The sequence below is a fragment of the Hakea prostrata genome, chromosome 5 (assembly GCF_041222555.1).
Source record: "Hakea prostrata isolate BN-2017 chromosome 5, UWA_Hpros_2, whole genome shotgun sequence".
Taxonomy (NCBI): Eukaryota; Viridiplantae; Streptophyta; class Magnoliopsida; order Proteales; family Proteaceae; genus Hakea; species Hakea prostrata.
The window spans coordinates 46739675-46761432 of record NC_142604.1 but is presented as its reverse complement, the minus strand read 5'-3'; the positions used below and the strand labels follow the sequence as shown (position 1 = coordinate 46761432).

Below are 21758 nucleotides of genomic sequence, written 5' to 3'. Positions count from 1 at the left end.
GTAAAATTAAAGGCATCTCCCTTGATTACTGGTGACGCAAGCTAAGATTTTTTGTATTTTTAAAATCAAATAGTTAAAATACCTTTTAGTGAAGTTTTATGGTCAAAATATTCCAATCATTGTCTCATCTTCGATCTTCTTCTTCCTCACCATGCTGTCAAAATACCTTACATTATCAAAAACTACTCACCATGCTGGAAACCACCACGCCTCCTCCCTGCCCCTACAAATTTGTTAAGAGTAGCAAATGAAGTTGACAATGTAATTACTTTGAACTTGGGGTTTCGAGAGCTGGTTCTCCATCAAACTTGTTAAAAGAAATCAATCAATTTAGTCAAATAGAGAGACGAAGAAAAACTTAATCTCCAAGAGTCCTGAACATCAGAAATCCTAACATTGTTTATAGCAGAAGAAATTAAAGGACAAAAAGTGAGTGAGGTTTCAGTATCATATTTACCTCTCATCCTTGTAACCTCTGCCAAAGTGACCTTACGTGGAGCAAAATGTGGATTAAATTCTCCAATTATATGATCATCTTTATTTGGTATCCACGAGTCAAACCAAAAGAAAGTGTTTTCTCCATTGCCCACAGATCTAATTATCAAGTTCCTTAGGCATGGAAAAACAGAACGTAAGCTATTCCAGAAATTTGATCCAGATTTTTTCCCCACCATGGGATCAAACAGAGAAGCTTGGGGAAAGTATTTGGCTTTCATACACTGTACCCAAATTGAGGATTGCTCCGTGAGGAGTCTCCAAGCCTGTTTAATCAAGAGTGCTTTGTTCATCAGTTCCATATTCTTGAAACCCAATCCACCATTTGATTTAGGCATACAACATTTATTCCAGGAGATCAGATTAATGGTCTTACCTATGTCAGATCTACCTAACCAGAACCTTTGGCAGATTGAGTTTATAGCCTTACAAACCTTTTTAGGAAACAATGTGTATTGCATGTGGTACAGGAGCACAGCTTGAAGCCCTGCTTGAATTAGAATAGCTCTCCCTTCATACGATAGGGAATGTGCTTTCCAGCCTACAAGTTTTGCCTTCAATTTATTCAAAATAGGACAAAGTCTATTCGATCTTGCTTTCCCTAAAAACAGAGGGCTACCCAGATAGGTAGACGACTTATCCATCTCCTTTATCCCTAAACAGTTCTTAATTTTTTCCTTCATCAAGGGGGAAGTTGATTTGCTGAAGTAAGCTTCACTTTTCTCTAAGTTGATCACCTGTCCAGTCATGTTCCCAAAGATATCTAACACAGTTTTGATCACCCACACATCATTTAAAGAAGCACGGCAAAAAATGAAAGTATCATCAGCAAAAAAGAGATGAGATATCTTAGGCGCCCGTTCGAGCGATTTTGATGCCACGGAAGGCATCTTCAACTCGAAAGGCTCCTAGAATTCGAGACAAGACTTCCATAATTATCAACGGGCTCAGCGGGCACCCCTGCCTCAATCCCCTACTCTCCTTGAAGTAAGAGTAAGGGGATCCATTCAGTTTAATAGAGAAAGATGCAGAGGTATATTAAACAACTAACCAGAGAGCAAAATTTAGAGTCAAAACCTAGACAATTCAAGACCCTCAACAACACACTCCACTCTACCCTATCATAGGCTTTTGACATGTCTAATTTGAGAGCTACGAAACCTTGTTTGGCCTTAGACTTTTTCATGAAATGAAAGATTTCTTGGGCTAGAAAAATATTGTCAATGATCTGCCTACCTGGCACAAAGGCAACTTGACAAAGTGAAATAATAGAATGTAATAGCGGTTTGATTCTTGAGGCAATAATCTTGGCAAGAATCTTGCAGGTGACATTGCAAAGACTAATAATTCTAAAATCAGTAACCCTCTTAGCTCTATCATGTTTTGGAATAAAACATAAAAGAGTGTGATTAATACTAGGTGGAAGGGTAACATGGTTAAAAAAAATTTGTGAACAAAATGGACTATGTCCTGTTCAAGCAAGTTCCAAAAGTACTGGAAAAAGCATGCTTGGAAGCCATCAAAACCTGGAGCCTTAGTGGCTCCCAAAGAGAAGACAGCTTGGCGAATCTCTACAGGATTAAGACAAGAGGAGAGAGAAAGATCCACCCTCAAAAAGTCAACCGGCTGAAACAACACATCAAGGAGGGGAGGGTTTGAGGGATTACTAGAAATATACAGCTCCTGCATGTAGTTAGCAAAACACTTGGCAATCCCTGTAGGGTCAGAAATAACACCAGTATCACACATTAAGAAATCAATCTTCCTGTTCTTCAACCGAATTTTAGCAGTTTTATGGTAAAACTTTGTATTCCTATCTCCATCAGAGATGTAAATAGCTTTGGATTTTTGGAACCAAAAGGACTCCTGAGCCGAATAAACCCATTGCAGCTAAGGGTGTCAATTCGGTACGGTAACGGTAATTTGGTACGGTATTGAATTTGAAAACCTCAAACCATAATCGTACCGTACCATATTTATACGATATGGTATGAAAACGGTATTTTAAAAAACGGTACGGTATGAAACCAGTATAAATTTGGTATGGAAAAACAGCATGGTTCGATATATGGTACGGTTTTGTTACGGTATTGTATGGGAACAAGTGAGAAAAATCAAACCTAAACAGAAAACTAACAGCAAATTACTTAAAATTCAAATATCTCAACCCAGTCGCATGAGGTTGAATTGTCATTGAATTAATACAACCACCATTCTAAACATCTTGCCAATGATGTTATAATGCATTATGGAATGGCCAATGACTCGATCACTTAAAGGAAAAAAACTCAACGGACCTTCAAAACATATGAAACAAAAACCACAAAGTCTTTTATACTGGGATTGCTTGGGATGCCAATCTTTACCTAGGAAGCACCTGGGAAGCTTTAGCAACTTTAGATATACTTAAAGAGTTTAGTGGTACTGGCAGGAACAAGGATCACTACCAGGAATAAAGAACCTGAAAACCTATTTATAAAGATGAAGCATGTTATCAAATGCCTACCTGCAGATAAGAATGGCCATCAAACAAGCAATCTGGGCAAGAACCAGATGTGGAAGCCCAGCCTCCCTGATTGGGGTTATAAGCTTGTCTAGCTGGATCAAACCCATTATTAACTTGATAATCCACTGGGTCTCCTTGTATGTCTATATCTGTATCGTGCTTGAATTTCTTTTCATTAAGCGATTGAGGGCTGTAAGGTGGGTATGAACTGTGAAGTGAAGTGTGAGATGAGTTTAGGGTTTAAACTTTAAAATGTTAATAACTTTACGGACGGTATAAAATACGGTACGGTAATCGGTAATTGGTTTAACGGTACGGTAAACGGTATTTACCGACGGTATGATAACTTATACCGTAATCGTACCGTACCAAATTACCAAATTCGGTTTCAATAAAAACCATACCAAATTTGAAAACGGTTTGGTACGGTACGATTTGGTACGGTACGGTTTAACGATTTTTTAACCAAATTGACACCCTTAATTGTAGCCACCTCAGTTTTTTATGATACAAGTCCCAATCAGAGTAAGGGCAGTAAAAAAGAGGAGTATACCATGAAGCCATGGGGAGGAATTCGTAAAACCTTAGCTGAGGGGAATGACAAAACCTGAGGGTCTGCATCAGTCCCCTATAATTTTGCCATTGTTCTTTGCTTCTACTTTACTCCACAAAAACGAATCCCTGGTTGGGTAATGGGATTTGGGTTTTGAATTATTATGGTTTTATTTCCTTCAAAGAAGTAACAAACCCTCTCTTGTTTCGCTATGGTTTTTCGCTTCTGAGCTCTTGAAATTTGATGAACTTTCTATTTCTGAAGCTTGAATGACTAGGGTTTTGTTACCTCCTTTTTTTTTTGATGAAATTTTAGGGTTTCGAGCTTCCATTGTTTCTTATTGAAATTTAAGGATTGAAGGAAGGGAGTATTTGAGTATTAAGGGTTTTTGAGTTTGGTTACACAATGGCCTATGACGGAAACAAAGATCAAAACAGGAGAATGGATTTCATTTTGTTTTTAGGTCTCCCTCGATCACCATGGCGAGCAGAACTAGATCTTGGTTCTTATCTTTCACTTGGGTTCTCACCATTGATCCCAGGTGAAGGCGAAATTCAAGGCTCAATTGAGATGTCTGGTTATATAGAGGCTTCTAATTTTCCTGCTCCATATTCGCCATCTCATGCTTCTTGCTCCCCTAATCCTTAGGTTGCAGAACTAGCTCTCGAATCACCCAAGTTCAAAGCGACCATGCCTTGCTAACTTCACATGGTACCTCCATGAAATTGCCCCGGGGGAGGTAAGAAGGTAGGTGAAGGAAAAATCTGTTTTCCCACCTAAGGGTTGGATATGAAATGCGACAATAATGAGGGTATTTTGGTCATGACACTTCACTTTAGGGTATTTGGATCATTTGAGTTTGAAAATTTGACTTAGCTAAACAGAATCTCAGCCAATTGTTAAGTGTGAGTCATTAGTAATAAAATGGCTGAGTCACCAATAATATTTGGTTCTTAAAAAGCTGCTTTTAGTTTCACCCCTGCTTAGGGCCTGTTTGGTTACATGAGTCTGGAGATTTCAAATCTATAGATTTCAAATCTATAGATTTCAAATTTATAGAGTTATAATTTATAAAATTAGATGTTTGGTTGTGGAATGAAATCTGTGGATTCATCCTAAAAAACTATTTGATCGACGTGATTTTTGTGAATGTGCAAATGTATAGCTTTTTTGAAATATCTGGATTTCACCTCTTACCCATAAATCTACAGATTCACGTTTTTAGTGTAAAAAGGTGAATCTCTAGATTCCATGAATCGATTTTTACAACTAAACAGGTATAATTCTCAAATTCATGTAACCAAACAGGCCCTAAGGGATCCACTAGTGAAAACATCTCTTTTAAAAAATAGTAAGTACATACAAACCTCAGTATGCAATCAATTACATTTACTCTTTTTAAAAAATAAAATTAATTACAAATGCATCTTTTCATGTATTTATATCCCATTTTTGTGGAAGGTATAATACGGTGATGTGATCAATCTTCATTAACAAAAGCCAAGTTCAATGGAAGTTTTGATTACATAATAGCAATACTTGTATTTTTCGTGGTTGTTGTTTGGTTTTGTAATTTTCATTTGGTGTTTTTATGGATTGACACGAATTGTCATGTATGAATGTTTTCTAGGGGTGAAATCAGGTTAGGTGGGCCAGTTAATTTCTGTTTATTCTAACCCAACCTTGATGCTTTTATCCCACTCCATGCCCACTTTTACTCTAATTTAAAGTTGAATTGACTGTACACAGTTAATCATTTAAATTCAATTTTTTTAATATTACTATATTACCCTTAAACAGGTAAAATGATCATAATATCCAGCAACTTAACCAAATTGTTATTTTACCTTAAACCCTTAAAGTAGCAACAACAAAATTTTGTGAAATTCAAAAAAGTAAGGGACAAGTAGAGACGAGACGCCTTGGTTCCCACCCCCCTTCTTCCCTCTTCTTTTGTTTAATTGGTGTAACAGCTCGAATTTTAATTTGCTGCAGCAGCTGCAGCCAGCAACGAGTGGTTAGGACTTTACCACATTCGACAAATCTGATGCGGGGGGCATACAAGTAAATATGAGATTTTATTTTTTACATTCAACGGTTCAACTTTCTCTAAATTTACATGATAAAGTCCCTAACCTTACCGACTCAATCCCCAATTTCCCAAATCCTAGGTGATTCGCACTCTTCTGCGATTATGAGAGAGAGTGAGAGACTGATGACTAACAGGGGAAACACAATTTATTTTTTATCCTTCTACGCTTCTTGCGTGTAACTCCATTGATGCCTCATCAGTGAAAACGTGTTATAATCTCTTTGTTATTCCTATGGTTGTAGATGACCTTAAAGCAAGTTAGAATTCATCTCTCACTTTCTCTCGCTTGGATTTAGATTTTACCAGCATCAAGTTTGACTAGAGGAGAGGAGATTAAAATCTAACACAATTTTTTCGGAGAGATACATGCGAGGCATTCAAATGAAATTTACTTAAAAGTGAGTTTTCTATAAAGAATTTTTGGGGAAACGATATTTGACACACAACCATCCAATCAAATGTTTGTTGTTAATCATAAGTATTCTTTGTGTCGGTAACAGGTCCAATTTAACCAGATTTATCGTTGCATTTTGTAAAAAATAATTTATTATGAAAAGTTCATAGACATCCCCAAGATAGATGGGAAAAGCTCTGACATTCCAAAATATTTTCTCTATAAGTTATTTATTTATTTATTTTTATAAGATGGTTCTAGAATCTGATTAAGTATAAAATTTTACAACTAGCTATGATGTATGGTGCAGAGTGCAGGGTTGTTAGGAAAGAATATATATAAACTCACTGTACTAAAATAAGGATGCTAAGATGGATGAGTTTCAAAACTAGAAAGGATAAGAAAAGAAATGATCATAATAGAATTGATCTAAGAGTAGCTTCAATAAATAATAAGCTTCGAGAAATTAAGTCGCTTGAGGTAGCACGGTCGCATTGAATGGAGGCCTGTAAATGCCTATGTACGAATGATTTAATTCGGATTGAAGGAATTAGAAGAGCTAAGGATCGACCTAAGATGACTTTAAAAGAAGTTCTGAGAAAGGATATGCAAAGCTTAGGCCTTGTATCTAATGTGGCCTTAAACAAATCTGATTAAAAGACAAGAATCCATGTAATCAATCCCATTTAGTTGTGACAAGGTTTGTTGCTGTAGATGTTGTTCTTTTCACAAAGTTAGCTTACTTTGATTTTTTTATCTCATTCTTTGAATCTTCATAAGAAATGGTGGATTTTCTTTTGGAAATTAAAATTTTTTACCTCATTATAAAGTATCTTTTGGGGACATCTAAATTTAGGACTGTTTCTGTAGTCATTTATGTCCTATTGGAATCAGAACTTGTCATCCAAATGTCCTTTTGTAATCTCCAAAATGAATCAAAATGGCACCTCTTCTTCCCTTGTTCTGGTCAGCACATATTTGGGGAGCTCACCCCTTAGGCTCATATATTGATCATTCTACTTGCTAGGCAATTTTGTCTTCATGCTTTCTCTTTTTTTTCCCACCTAAACCATCATGATAAACAATGGTTTTTTTTGGATCAGTATCATCACCTGTTACTACATCTGGAATGCAAGTAATAAAAAAGTTTTTGGCTGCAAGGTACTGGCCCTCCGTCTATATTGCACGAAAGTAACTACTGGATTTCTATACTTCAATTTGTATGAAAAATTGTATACATCTTCTTGTCCAATGCCAGTAGATGTTGGATTTTTATAATACATTATTTATATATAAGTTAAAAAAAAAAGAAAAAAAAAGAAGTTAAAACTGTGTCTCCTTGGGTTTGTTTTTAGGAGTACTCTTGTTTGATTCTTACCAATAGGACTCTTATAGATGGAAAGATTTTGATCCAAGGGTTTTGACAATTTGACATCAACAAGGTAACGTAGCTTTTCATATTTACTTAGTCCCACATTGGATGGAGCTAACAATTATGCCATTATATATATAATAATTGCTCCTAAGTGGGTTGTGTGCCAGAAGAGAGTTAAGTTCGGACGATATGTGCATGTGTCGAGCTGGGCCGAGCTGCAACGGTCATGGTCCTTGGAATTAGTCCAATCATGTTAGGGGACATATATAGTATTAATTAATTAATATTAAATGTCTATGATGGAACTTGGACTTGGATTGTGGATCATGATCGAAAATTTCCATTTTGTTTTCTTCCCTCCCTGTGTTGTATATTACTTTGCTAGTCTTTGGATCTAAAGGAGTTGTTGCATCTTGGAGGTGAGGATGCTAAGGTCAAACCCAGTTTGCACTTAAGGGGGTATTCAAATACTTTAAGGAAATGTAATGCTTGTAAGCCTCAACTCACCTTGTTCGAGTTCGTGTTGTTTTATTTTCGTGTCTTCTACCTTATATTATATAGTTAAGTGGTTCTATCATAAGATTATCTTACTTTGTGATTCTTTATCTTATTGTTTGATATTGGTCTATCTTATATGGTGCCTTTGGTATTCTATTCTAGCAGTGGAAGACTACCCCTCCCCTTCCCAACTAATCTGGCCAAATATTCACATAGCTACCTTGTGGGTTGCAGGGAACACTAGTGCTTCTCTGAAATGTGCAGGCTGTTGTTCTACTTTGGTTTTCAGGGATCATGTTTAGTATCAAAGCAAGGAAGGTGTACAAAGACTTCTCAACTAATAGCAACTATGGAAGGACTTTTTGTGGCTTTTCACCAAGTTCCTTTGAATTCTGTCAAGGATGTGTGTTTTTAGAACAAACTACAGTTTTTGCTGCTAAAAGTGTATCCCCAGGGTCCCAAAAAATGCAGCTTCTTGCACCAAAGTTTGATGAGCCATGCCAAGCAGCATCCCAAACAAGGGAAATCCAATTATGAATAGCAGTTCTTTTATCAGAGAAATTCTAAAGAGATATTGAAAAGAGAGAAATTTCAAACCGAATATATATTAATTTCAATGTTTAAAATAAAGTAGCACCACCTCTTATGCTTTCAAGTATTTAACCACCAACATCATTGTGGCATTAGTTCTTACTGCATCAGGAGAAACCAAGCCACAACATTGACTTCTTTCCCTTTTTTTTTGGGGAAATGAACTAAAACCTAGACCCTTCATTTTTATTTTTATTTTCTCTTCTTCTTTTTCAACCCCACTATTACAAGAGTTAGGGTAGCAAGCTCAAACTCTATATTCAGCAAGTTTTGTGAAGTATAATTTTGATGTTGCCTTCAATTAGGAAACAGGAATATCTGGCATTAGGTAGATATGTGGTGGGGGCAAACAAATCTGAGGTTTGATTGTACAATCTTCAAACCTGATAATCAGGCCTTGAATGGTTTTACCGAAGGCCCTGGAGTACCAACTCAGATTCAATGTAATTTGAATGACATTGTGATTTCTTAGAGTCGAGTTTGATGTTATAGTTTGTTTTTTATTCTAATGCAGTCAAACTTTGCAGGGGGACACCCTGGCACAAAGGGCACTGTCATTGGCAAGCACGAATGCTTGGCCCATTTCCACTCCTTAGTTGCAGGAGATGTTAAGTACTCCTCTTGCATAAGTTCTTTGCTTGCTTTCCTTAATGAAGCTAGTCTCTTTACCCAAAAAGGAAAGGAAAAGAAGAAGAAGATTGTGGTGTATCTTGGTAGTTTTTAGGAATAGATAGATCATGTATTGCTCATGGAAGGAATAAGGACTGATTGTTAAAGTCCATGAAGTGTATACCTTTTATTCTTCTTTTGAATGCTTGATTTTGCTCCATCAATATCTTTATATCTTTTTGGTAGCAATATCGAGTCATGACATATTGAATTCTCTTCTTTAACTACAAGGACAAGTAATGAATAATAGAAAGCTCACCATCTCTTTGGATGTGCTTTACTTTAATTATTCTTTTCTTAGAACCAAACTTCAAAAAGTGTTTGTTGTTGCTTTAACTTTTATTCTTTCTTTGTATCGTTGCTAGGAAAGATTGAAATATATGCATTCTTCAGGCCTAGAAGAATGTTGTAGTTTGTGTCGTTTTTTGAATTTCTTGCTCTTGTTCACCTAGCAAAAATGGTTCTACGAGACTATTTTGAAGTTGGTAGTTAAGAGTTCAATCTCTTCCATTATTGGATGATTTTCTGCAATTTAATTATACATGCTTTCTCTTCTGGGCACCTAATGAATTACTTCTACTTCTTGTTTACATAGGAAAAATGACAATGAGAAATTATCACGCAGCTGGTAAAGAATTGCTCTACGGCTCTGGGACGAGGAGGACGTTTTCAGGATGAGTGTGAAAAGCTTTGTGGTATTGTAAGAGAAACAGAACCGATGGCCATGGATCAATTAAACACATAAGTCCATTCTATTAGTAAAACAGTCAACCCATTGTTTATTTTTCTTTAATTCCAAAATGCCCTTACCAAAATTTAAGGGGTAAAAATAAAAAAGCCAGCAACATTGTCTTCATCAATTAACCTTTGTAGGCAGAAGAATGTTTTTTCTTTTTCTTTTTTTTTTTGGCTAAATGAGAATAAGATTTCTTGGAAGGGTATAATAGTTTGTGCAAAAATATAGCTAACCATTCTAACATAATAGGACCTATGTGTTTTTAAAACAAAAATGTGGGGTATCAGTGTTTTAAAGCCTCCATTTTGAGGTGCCAATGCAATTTGCTCATAATATAATATAATACATTATTTATATAAGTTTAAAAATTATTAAAATCCTTTCTCCCTGGGTTTGTTTTTAGGAGTACTCTTGTTTGGTTCTTACCTATCTAGATGGAAAGATTCTGATCTAGGGTTTTTGACAGTTTGACATCAACAAGGTAATGTAAGTTACCATATTTACTTAGTCCCACATAGGATGGAGCTAAAATTATGCTGTTATATGTAAAATAATTGCTCCTAAGTGTGTTGTGTGCCAAAAGAGAGTTAATTACAGACGATATGTGCATGTGTCAAGCTAGGCCGAGTGCACAATTCTTGGTCTATGGTCCTTGGAATTAGTGGTGATCAAGCTAGGGGACATATATAATATTAATTAATTAATATTAAACGTCTATGATGGGACTTGGGACTTGGAGCGTGGGTTGTGCATTGTGGATCATGATTAGAAAAATCCATGATTGGCAGAAAATTCGTGTTCTAGAAAAGTTGAAAATTTCCCATTTTGCTTTCTTCCCTTCCTGTGCGATATACTACTTTCGTATCTTCTCTACCAGTAGAATTTGTTGGAGTGCTAGTCTTTAAATCTAAAGGAGTTGTTGCATCTTAGAGGTGAGGATGCCAAGGTTAAACCCAGTCTACACTTAAGGGGGTATTCAAATACCTTAAGGAAAGAATTGCTTGTATGCCCTAACTCACCCGGTTCAAGTTCGTGTTGTTTTATTTTCGTTTCTTCTACTTTATACAGGTCAGTGTTTCTAACATAAAATTATCTTACTTTGTGATTCTTTATTTTATTGCTTGATATTGGTCTGTCTTATACGGTGCCTTCAGTATTATGATTCTAATAGTAGAAGACTACTCCTCCCCTTCCCAACTAATTTGGCCAAATATTTACATAGCTATCTTGTGGATTGTAGGGACCACTGGTGCTTCTCTAAAATGTGCAAGCTGGTTGTTCTATTTTGTTTATCTGGGATCATGTTTGGTATCAAAGCAAGGAAGGTGTACAAAGACCTCTCAACTAATGGCAACGATGGAAGGACTTTTTGTGGCTTTTGACCGAGTGCCTTAGAATTCTGTCAAGGATGTGTGTTTTTAGAACAAAATACAGTTTTTGCTGCTAAAAGTGTATCCCTAGGGTCCCAAGAATTGCAGCTCCTTGCACCAAAGTTGATGAGCTCTGCCAAGCAACACCCCAAACAGGGGAAATTGAGTTATTAATAGTAGTTCTTCTATCTGAGAAATTCTAAAGAGATATTGAAGCGGGAAGGAAAAAAAAAAAGAAAGAGATGGAAATTTCAAACCGAGGATATATTAATTTCAATGTTCAAATTAAAGTAGCACCACCTCTTATGCTTTCAAGTATTTAACCACCAACATCATTGTGGCATTACTTCTTACTGCATCTGGAGAAACCAAGCCACAACATTGACTTCTTTCCCTTTTTTTGGGGGAAATGAACTAAAACCTGGACCGTTCATAATTTTTTTCTCCTTTTCAACCCCACTATTACAAGAGTTAGGGTAGGATAGTCAAACTCTATACTCAGCAGGTTTTGTGAAGTGTAATTCTGATGTTGCTTTCAACTAGGAAACAGGAATATCGGGCATTGGGTAGATATGTGGTGGGGCAAATAAATCTGGGGTTTGATTGTACAATCTTTGAACCGGATAATCAGGCCTTGATTGGTTTTACTGAAGGCCCTGGAGTACCAACTCAGATTCAATATAATTTGAATGACATTGTGATTTTTTTAGAGTTGATTTTGATATTATAATTTGTTTTTTATCCCAATGCAGTCCAACTTTGCAGGGGGACACCCCAACACAGAGGGCACTGTCATTGGCAAGTAGGAATGCTCAACCCAATCCAATCCCTAGTTGCAGGAGCTGTTAAGTACTCCTCTTCCATAAGTTCTTTGCTTGCTTTCCTTAATGAAGCTAGTCTCTTTACCTGAAAAAGGAAAGGGAAAAAAAAGAAGAAGAAAGATTGTGGTGTTTCTTGTAGTTTTTTTAGAATAGATAGATCATGTATTTCTCAAGGAAGGAATAAAGATTGCTTGTCAAAGTCCATGGAGTGTATACCTTTTATTCTTCTTTTGAGTGCTTGATTTTACTCTGTCAATATTTTTATACCTTTTGAGTAGCAACATCGAATTCTCTTCTTTAACTACAAGGATGAGTAATGAATAATGTAAAGCTTAACATCTCTTTGGATGTGCTTTACTTTAATTATTCTTGTCTTAGAACCAAACTTCAAAAAGTGCTTGTTGTTGCTTTAACTTTTATTCTTTCTTTGTGTTGCTGCTAGGAAAGGTTGAAATATATGCATTCTTCATCTGGCCTAGGAGAATGTTGTAGTTTGTGTCTTCTATTGAATTTCTTGTTCTTGTTCACCTAGCAAAAATGGCTCTATGAGACTATTATGAAGCTGGTAACTAAGAGTCATTCAATCTCTTCCACTATCGATGATTTTCTGCAATTTAATTATATATGCTTTCTCTTCTGGCTCCTAATGAACTGTTTCTATTTCTTGTTTACATAGGAAAAATGGCAATGAGAAATTGTCATGCAGCTGGTAAAGAATTGATCTCTACAGCTCTGAGACGAGGAGGACGTGTTCAGGATGAGTGTGAAAAGCTTCGGGGTATTGTAAGAGAAGCCGAAGCGATGGCTGTGGATGTAGAATGGCTAGTTTTGCTGAATGGAGCATATAGAAAAGCATCCGAGTTGTGGAAAAAGTTCTCAAGATTGTATTGCGAAGCTCATGATGCGTTGGATGAGTTGTCCTATGAAGCCATGAGAATTCATCAAATGGAGGAGGAGAAGGCGGAGATCCAAAAGTATTGCATGACGACCAAAAAGGTTAGCATCCAGTCCTCCTTGTCACTCCACCACCCGTTTTTATTCATTTGCAAAATGTCCCTTAAAATAAAGGAGTTCCAATATACAATAGATGAGGTGAAAGAAGAAATGAAATCCGTCAACTCTACAGACAGATTTGGGTGGATTGAGATGCATGAAACAAACTCACCACTACCATTTGGCTGTGAAAGAGACGTCCCAAGTGACAAGCAATGCATCATTGAAGCATTGATTAATCCAAAAAATGACAAAAAGCTCTCTGTCATTGGCATAGAACTGCCGTGGGCGTACGATGAGAATTGGAAGAGAGGAGCGATCAGGTCAATCTTGGATGATGAATTAATAAGGAGACATTTTGATTTGAGAATTTGGGTTGATGTGCCTTCCAATTTTGATGTGAAATGTACCGTAAAAGAAATAATTGAACAGTCACTTGGAAGAAACAAAGAATATTCAACAAATTGGGACAATTTACGGCGTACGTTGGAAGAGACTTTGAGTGGTAAGAGGTTTCTACTCGTGCTAAATGGTACAGAATCAATGCTCGATGATAAAGAAAAATGGAATAATTTGAAAACTTTGTTAAGAGTTGGCTCCAGAGGGAGCAAGGTTATTGCTGCAGCAAATGACTATTGGCCCCATGCTAATTGGACTACCATAACACGTGCTCCATTTTTTCTTTTCCCAAGCCAAAAAGAAAGATGGGCGGAGTTTAAGGGAGAAGCATTTGGGAGGGTCGGAGGCACAGATGAGGAGAGTGACGAGCTAGTCAGAATAGGGATGGAACTTTTTAACGAATGCCAATCTGATTTTAGGATGTTAAAACCTCTAGCTTCCATGATGCGCCCCAAGACAAATATACAAGAGTGGAAAGCTGTCCTTAATACTGTAAAATTACTACGTCATCACTTTTTTTCCGGAATGGAGATTTGTTACAATGACATGGAACCATCTTTGAGAAGATGCTTTGTCTATAGTTGCTCGGCAATTGATCTGTATTCTACAATTCAGAAGAAGAAATTGATTCAGCTATGGATGGCTGAAGGTTTGTTGGAAGAAGCAGCAACATCGTCTTCCGCGTCCAACAACAATAGTAATAGTACTGGAGGAGGACGGGACGACAATGCAATACCATTAACAGAGGAGGATGTAGGCGATCAATATTTTAATGCGCTGCTGTTTGGAAACTTCTTTCAAGTTGTCAAATTCAATGCTAAAGGCGACCCATTAGAGTCCAAGATAATATATTGGTTTCATAAACTTGCAACAAGTTTACCGTCTAGAGATCTTTTTGAGGATAAATCGTCTTCACGTGTACTAGAATGTACAAACTTCAAAGATGAGTACTTGTAATTCTCAATTATTGGAGGAGATACAAGGTTAAAGCACTTGAGGTATCTTGATCTTTCTTATGGTATGTTTAAAGCATTGCCCGACTCCATTTGCAAACTCTACCATTTGCAAACTCTCAAGTTGTTACACTGTAGATTTCTTCAAAGATTGCCTCAAGGAATGAGAAAACTGGTCAACCTGAGGCATTTGGAAATTGAGAGAACTCTGCTGAACATTCCAAGAGGTTTAAGGCAACTGAGCAACCTTCAAACCCTTGCTTGGTTCAGGATGAGCAACATTAATAATGCTACCAAAGAAGATATTGTTGTTGCTGCTGCTGCTGCTGCTGGTATTGAAGAGCTAGGATGTTTACAGCAACTTGGTGGAAGTTTGGGTTTGATTGCCCTCAACAACGTGAAAGAAGAAGATGCTAAGGATGCAAAATTAAACGAGAAGAGGAGACTCCAAAAGTTGACATTAGAATGGGAATCAGCTACTGGCGGTGAGAAGGAACAACAAAACATTGTATTGGAGAAGCTCCAACCTCATCAAAATCTGTTACTTCTTAGGATAACTTTTTTCAGTGGCACCCAGTTCCCTACATGGTTGGATAATAATCATCTCCCAAATTTAGAGGAACTTTGTATCTACTCATGTCTCTGTGTGAAGTCTTTAGATTTGACAGGTATGAGATCCCTTCAAAAACTACAGATTTCATATTGTGAAAATCTGGAATATGCTGGAATAAAGGGTCTTAAGAAGTTAGAGCTCTTAGAGATCAAGAGATGTGATAAGCTGGAATCCCTAATTGGAGGGAACCAATCAGAAGTCGTTCGTGAAGAGCACATGCTTACCATGCTTACAAATTTACGGATCGAAAGCTGCGATCATCTCACAAATCTGCCCAAGGAGGAAACGCCCTTCCCCCCCCCCCCCCCACTCCACATACTACATGGCGGGAGGGGTGTGTTTTTTTTGGGGGGGGGCGGCCACCCCTCCCCCCCCCCCGCCCCTCGCGGATCCAACTCTCCCCCACTCTCCGGGGTGGGTGGGTTGGGCCCCCCCCCCCCCCCCCCCCCCCCCCTTTTTTTTTTCCGCCCCCCCCCCCCCCCTCTCCTTCCCCGCGCCCCCCCCCCCCCCCCCACCCCCCCCCCCCCCCCTTTCTCCTCCTGCGTGTGTTTGGGGTCTCTTCCCGTGTTATGAAGAACCCACCGAATAGAACAATCAGCAAATAAGAGAAAAGAAGAACACAATAATAACAACTAAAAGAAAAGAAAGACACAATAATATATGGGCAAGAGAGAAAACTCCACTATAAATAAAGAAATATCCAAGAGAGAAGATATTTGGGATGATTATGTGAAGAAGGAAGAGGCATTCTTTTATAGCCTCTTCCTCTCCACATATTCCCACATCGCCGATGTGGGACTAATATTACAACAATCTCCCACTTGGAGATTAGATTGAGAACCAATCAATCTCCACACCGTCTCTATCTTGCCACCACCATGTCGTCTATGTCTCTATCAAGCCATACAAGGATCTCGCACCAAATGAACTTGTCGCATTGATTGCTTTTGTCAATGCATCTGCTAGGTTCTCTTTCGTGTGGATTTTCTCGCATATCCACCCTTCCGTCTTCCACCACTTCACGAACAAAATGATATTGTACTTCTATGTGTTTTGTCCCGGAATGAAAAGTCGGATTCCTTGCAATGTGCAAGGCACTCGATCGTCACAATACAAGAGAATCTTCTCGTGTTTGTGCCCAAGTTCTTCCATGAATCTTCTTATCCGGATTGCTTCTTACAAGCTTGTGTAGCTGCCATATACTCACTTTTCGTTGTGCAGCGGCCCGTCTCGTAGTTTAGATACCCACTCACAGCTCTCCTTCGCAATTGTAAACACATAGCCGTAGTGGATTTCCTTTTATTAAGATCCCCCGCAAAATCGAATCAACATATCCTCCGACAGAATTCGGATCCTCCATAACATAGAGCGCATCCAAGGTTCCTTTAATGTATCTTAGGATCCTCTTCACTATAATCCAATGCTCTTGTCCCGGATTCGCCATATGCCGACTAATCACTCCCACCGCATGTGCAATGTCCGGTCTTGTACATATCATAGCGAACATCGTACTTCCCATCGCTGATGCATACGGTACTCGAGACATCTCCATCCTCTCTCGCTTCATTGCTAGGACACATACTTGAGGATAACTTGAAATTAACAGAAGAGGAGTAGAAATTGGCTTACATCTTGCATATTGAAGCGGCGCAAGACTTTCCTTAAGTAACTCTTCCGAGATAGCCAAATCTTCCCGTTATTTCGTCTCGGTGAATTTGCATCCCTAGAATCTTGTTTGCGGGTCCCGCATCCTTCATTTCAAATTCCCTAGCCAACCGAGCCTTTAATTCTACGATCCGATCTTTGTTGGGGCCCGACACCAACATATCATCGACATACAACAAGAAAATGATGAAATCATCATTACCAAACCTCTTGTAATACGCACAAGGGTCTCAAGCAAGTCTCGTTGTATCCAAGGCTCAATATGAAGGAATCAAATCTCTTATACCAACATCTTGGCGCCTGTTTTAAGCCGTATAGAGATTTGTTCAACTCCGCAAACCAAGTTCCCTTTTCTCGGTTCTTTAAAACCTTCTCGTTGGAGCATATAGATTTCTTCTTCAAGATCTCCATGAAGAAATGCGTTTTTACATCTAACCGCTCAAGATGTAGATCAAACGTAGCACAAAGTGCCGAACTATCCTGACAGAGTAAGTCGAACCACGGAGAAAAGATTTCGTGAAATCGACACCTTCTTTCGAGCATATCCTTTGATCACCATTCTTGCACGATACCGCTCTACTTGATCATCATCAGCTTCGCTTGTTCTTGTAAACCCATTTGTTACCAATGGGCTTCCTTCCGTGGGTAAAGGTACAAGCTCCCACGTCTTATTCTTATGAAGAGCTTCTAGTTCTTCCCGCATAGCCGCCATCCAAAGTGATGCTTCGAGCTATCAATCGCTTCTCCGAATGTTGATGGCTCACCATCTTCTCGTTAGAAGACGATGCAATGTTGCTCTCCATAATATAATCGATCGCGGTTGGTGTATGTCTTTCACGAGGTGACCGTCGAACTTCTACAGTTGTAGACTCAACTCGGTACTTGTTCCTCATTTTCTCGATTCTCGCTCCGTAAGAATTTTCTGATTGGACTTCTCTTCCCTCCCGAACTGTTGTACTCTCCGGAATTTCTATTGAAATGCTACTCACATCTTCCATTTGCAGCTTATCTTCTCGCAAAAATGACATCTCTCGCTGATGACGACTTTGTGGGCGGTGGGATCCCACAATGATACCCCTTGACTCCATCAAGATTTCCCAAGAATCTGCATTTTCTGGATTTTGGATCCAACTTCGAAATTTCTTGGGGATGATACATCACGTACACAGGACTCCCAAATGTGTGCAGCGTGAATAATCAACGGCTTGCCACCCACATCTCCATCGGTGTCTTCAAATCAATCGATCTTGTTGGTGATCGATTAATCACATAGCAGCAGTGTTTACGGCTTTCGCCCAAAAGGACTTAGCCATGCTTGCGCTTCTTAACATGGCTCTTGTTCTTTCGAGTAGAGTTCTATTCATCCGCTCCACTACTCCATTCTCGTTGAGGAGTGTAAGCCACCGTGAGTTGTCTCTTGATGCCTTCTTGATTACAAAACTCAAAGAAGTCATCCCCCGTATATTCACCGCCATTGTCCGTCCCGAGGCACTTGATTTTCTTCTCGCTTTCTCGTTCAACTTGCGCTTTGAATGTTTTGAAAACTCGAAAACACATCTCGACTTCTTCTTGATAGGAAACACCCAACATCTTCTCGGAATAATCATCAATGAAAGATACATAGTACCTTGCTCCTCCCGGAGATGTAACCGGTGCTTGCCATACATCGAGTGAACTAATTCCGAATACTTTTACTCCCGGAATCGATGCATTGAACTTCAATCTATGTCGCTTGCTTGTAACATACGTTGCTCACAAAAGGGTAATGAAACCTTTGTGAGACCCGGAGTAATTTCTGTTCTGAGAACCTTCAACCCTTGCTCGACATGTGGGCCAATTTTCGATGCCACACTTTTGTCATCTCTTCTCAGCACCGGTTGATGCAACCGATGCTTCCCTCCGACATGTTTCTCCCATTACTTCGTACAAATTTGCGCGCCCTTTCAGCTTTCATTACAACTAGTGCTCCTTTGCGATCCTCATCATTCCATTTTGGATGCGTGTCTTGCACCCAATTTCATCTAATTGTCCCAAAGACAATAGATTCTTCTTTAAGCCCTTCACATGCCGCACATTTTGAATAGTGCGTACCATACCATCGTACATCTTCAACTTGATGGTGCCAACTCCAACAATCTCCAAGGCATGATCATTTCCCATGTACACAGCACTCGTAGAGATAGGTTCATAAGTTTGAAACCAATCTCTCGCGAGAGGTCATGTGCCATGTTGCTCCCGAATCCAAGATCCAAGCATCACTATGTTCCAATCTATCCTTGGCGCCATTGCTGATTCGCGTAAAGAATATCTCCTTCGAATGCATCCTTGAGATGTCTCTCGCCTTATCTACACCCTTTTTGAATCGACACTCTTTTTGAAGTGTCCCCTTTTGCCACAATTGTAGCACTTAAATTCTTCTTACCCCCGGATTTTGACCTCCTTGATTGTGACTCCCACTGGAATCACGTTCCGTTGACCTTCCTCGAGTCATGACAAAGCTTCGCTTGTTGTGAGCTTGCCTGTCTATCTTCTCCGCCTTTTCGTCTACTTTCTTCTTCAAGAATTGTAGCTGACTTCATCAAATACCAAATAATCGAGAGGATATTACTCGGTTAAATTGATGATGACTGGGTCATATGAATCGAAGACTTTGGAGTAGAATTTCAAGACTTCCTCGGGTGAAACATTATGTCCCAACGTTGAAAGTTGAGAACATAACGAAATCGAGTATGTAAGTGCTCAGAATCGATGTGATTCTCGACATCCGTAAGGTATACAACTTTCTCTTCAAGATTTTGTTGTGAAGTGATTTGGCTTCATCAATTTGATGAGATGATCCCAAACCTCCTTAGCGCTTTCTTCTTCTTCTCGCCCGCTAAATATCATCCGATAATGCTAGATGCAAATCGAAGAGCGATCGCATCTATTCCGTTCCACTTTTCGTTGTCTGAACTCCCCCCACACCGATGGCTTCCGGCTTATCTTTTATCAATAATGCCTTCATCTTCAATTTCCATAATGAGAATTTCGTGCCTCAAACTTGCCGATATCAATTTTTGCCGCCATTGCTTCTATCACGCCGTTGTTGGCGGATCTCCCACTATTTCACGTGAACTTGTCTTCTCGTTATCTCCCCGGTATATGGTTGAACCAAAATGCACCGAAAATTTCCAGAAGACTGAGGGACACAGCGGTCCGCTTAAAACCGACTCCTTGACAAAATTTTCCTGCATGCACTTAATCACCCAATACACCTTTCTAGGATCCCACCACTGTTCGACTTCCCCTCCGTGATACATATCTTCTTATTTTTCCGTGTGAGGATCCACCTAGTGGCAATCACAGAGCATACTATAGTAGATACTCACACCCTAACCAAACAAACAACCCCCGGATTTTCCTTTTCCGTGTCTCCTTCCACCCGCATACTTACCTCGCTCGATCCATTGTCGTTATGACCCACCATACATCATGCCATATAACAACTAAAACACATATATATCTCCTTTATATCTTTGAGAAGAAAGAGGCTCTTTTACCTCTTGGGGGGGGGGGGGGGGGGGGGGGGGGGGGGGGGGGGCCCCCCCCCCTTTGGGGTTGGGGGGGAAGGGGGTTGTTTTGCCGGTGGGGGGGCAGCCCGGGTCCCCGGAGATACTGAAGATAAAAGGCTGCGATGACTTGGAACAATTACCAGAGCAATTGGGGAATTCCTTGACCCTTCGTGTTTTGGAGATATCTGGTTGTCCAAGTCTAACACGTCTACCTGATGGCCTGAGAAAGCTCCAAACCCTCAGTCGGTTGGAAATAAGTGATTGTGGTAATCTAGAAGCTCTACCTGATGGCCTGGGATACCTCTCCTCACTTCAATCTCTATACATTCAGAGATGCCAAAGCTTGGCTTCAATCCCCAACACCCTCCTACACATGGAATCCTTACGGGTACTTTGGTTGATCGACTGTCCCAATCTTGCCGATATCTCCAGCGAATGGCTCTCAAATCTAGCAGATATCTCCAGCGGGACATCCAGCGAATGGCTCTCAAATCTAGAAGATATCTCCAGACGGCCATCACTTGAAAAGTTGACCGTATGGGGATGTCATAAGCTCGTCAAGCTTCTACCTTCGCCTCAGGGGATTCAACACATGAAATCGTTGAAAGAGCTTACCATTTCAAATTGTTCGAAATTGGAAATGCTGCCGGACGGATTGGAGGAGCTCTCGTCACTTAAGAAACTGACTATTTGGAGTTGCCCCAAATTGAAATCTTCTTCAGAACTGATACACAAGCTGCGTTTGCGGAGTGTAGACATTGAGATAAAAGACTGCCCTTTTCTGAAGGACGTAATCCATCTCCTGTAAAATCGCTCATGCTACTCCAGGCTACAGGTTTGTTTTCTTCTACATTCTAATCATTTCTTTCCTTTTTGAATTTTCATTACAAACCAATGGGAGGCCCTTTCTGTTATGAACCCATGCAGTTCCCAAATAAAAGAAGGTATTTCCAACAAATATTACTTCCCATTTCAATTCTTGTGAATCTGCTACTGGGTTTTCACTCAAAGATAAGGTGAGCAGAGGGGATGGGAATAAATCATGGCTTTTTATCCTCTGGTTTCTCAAAAATGTTTGGTAATAATTAAGATCCCTTATTCCCCCTTTCTTCGTTTGGGGCATATTAATTAAGATCCCTTCCTTGGCAGGTGGGGTACATTGGCTTGTTGGTTCTCATGATCATCAACTGACTATCACAGAGGTATGAGTGCTGGATGAATAATAACTTTGTTTGAATTCAGTTGCAACTCAAATCTGACACTTTCTACTAATCTATGTGAAATTTTCTGATATTGTACTCAGGCTTACTCGAGGTACCTTCAGTGAATGCACAGAAATGAATTGCCCTGTTACTGCCTTGCATCCGCACCCTGAAAAGGCCAAAAAGACTGGAGGAAAGAATAAAACTAGTTTATGTTTCTAAAATTATCCTCGGGGGTTCCTACTATTAGTCTCAAATAAGATAAAACCAAGTTCAACACTA

General features: G+C 39.2%; 2 protein-coding genes across 2 annotated transcripts; both read left to right on the top strand.

Moving 5' to 3' along the window:
• The first annotated feature begins 9773 nt into the window (after positions 1–9773).
• LOC149016172 (putative disease resistance protein RGA4) lies at positions 9774–17795 on the top strand. Its single transcript, XM_089156692.1, has 4 exons — positions 9774–9801; positions 12777–14410; positions 14459–15263; positions 17728–17795. Exons 1-4 carry the CDS (start codon positions 9774–9776, stop codon positions 17793–17795), a joined length of 2535 nt encoding a protein of 844 aa, XP_089012818.1.
• Positions 17796–18052: 257 nt separating this feature from the next.
• Positions 18053–21758, top strand: LOC149016171 (uncharacterized). Its single transcript, XM_089156691.1, has 5 exons — positions 18053–18118; positions 20360–20705; positions 20772–21109; positions 21424–21476; positions 21578–21758. Exons 1-3 carry the CDS (start codon positions 18053–18055, stop codon positions 21080–21082), a joined length of 723 nt encoding a protein of 240 aa, XP_089012817.1. The 3' UTR covers positions 21083–21109; positions 21424–21476; positions 21578–21758.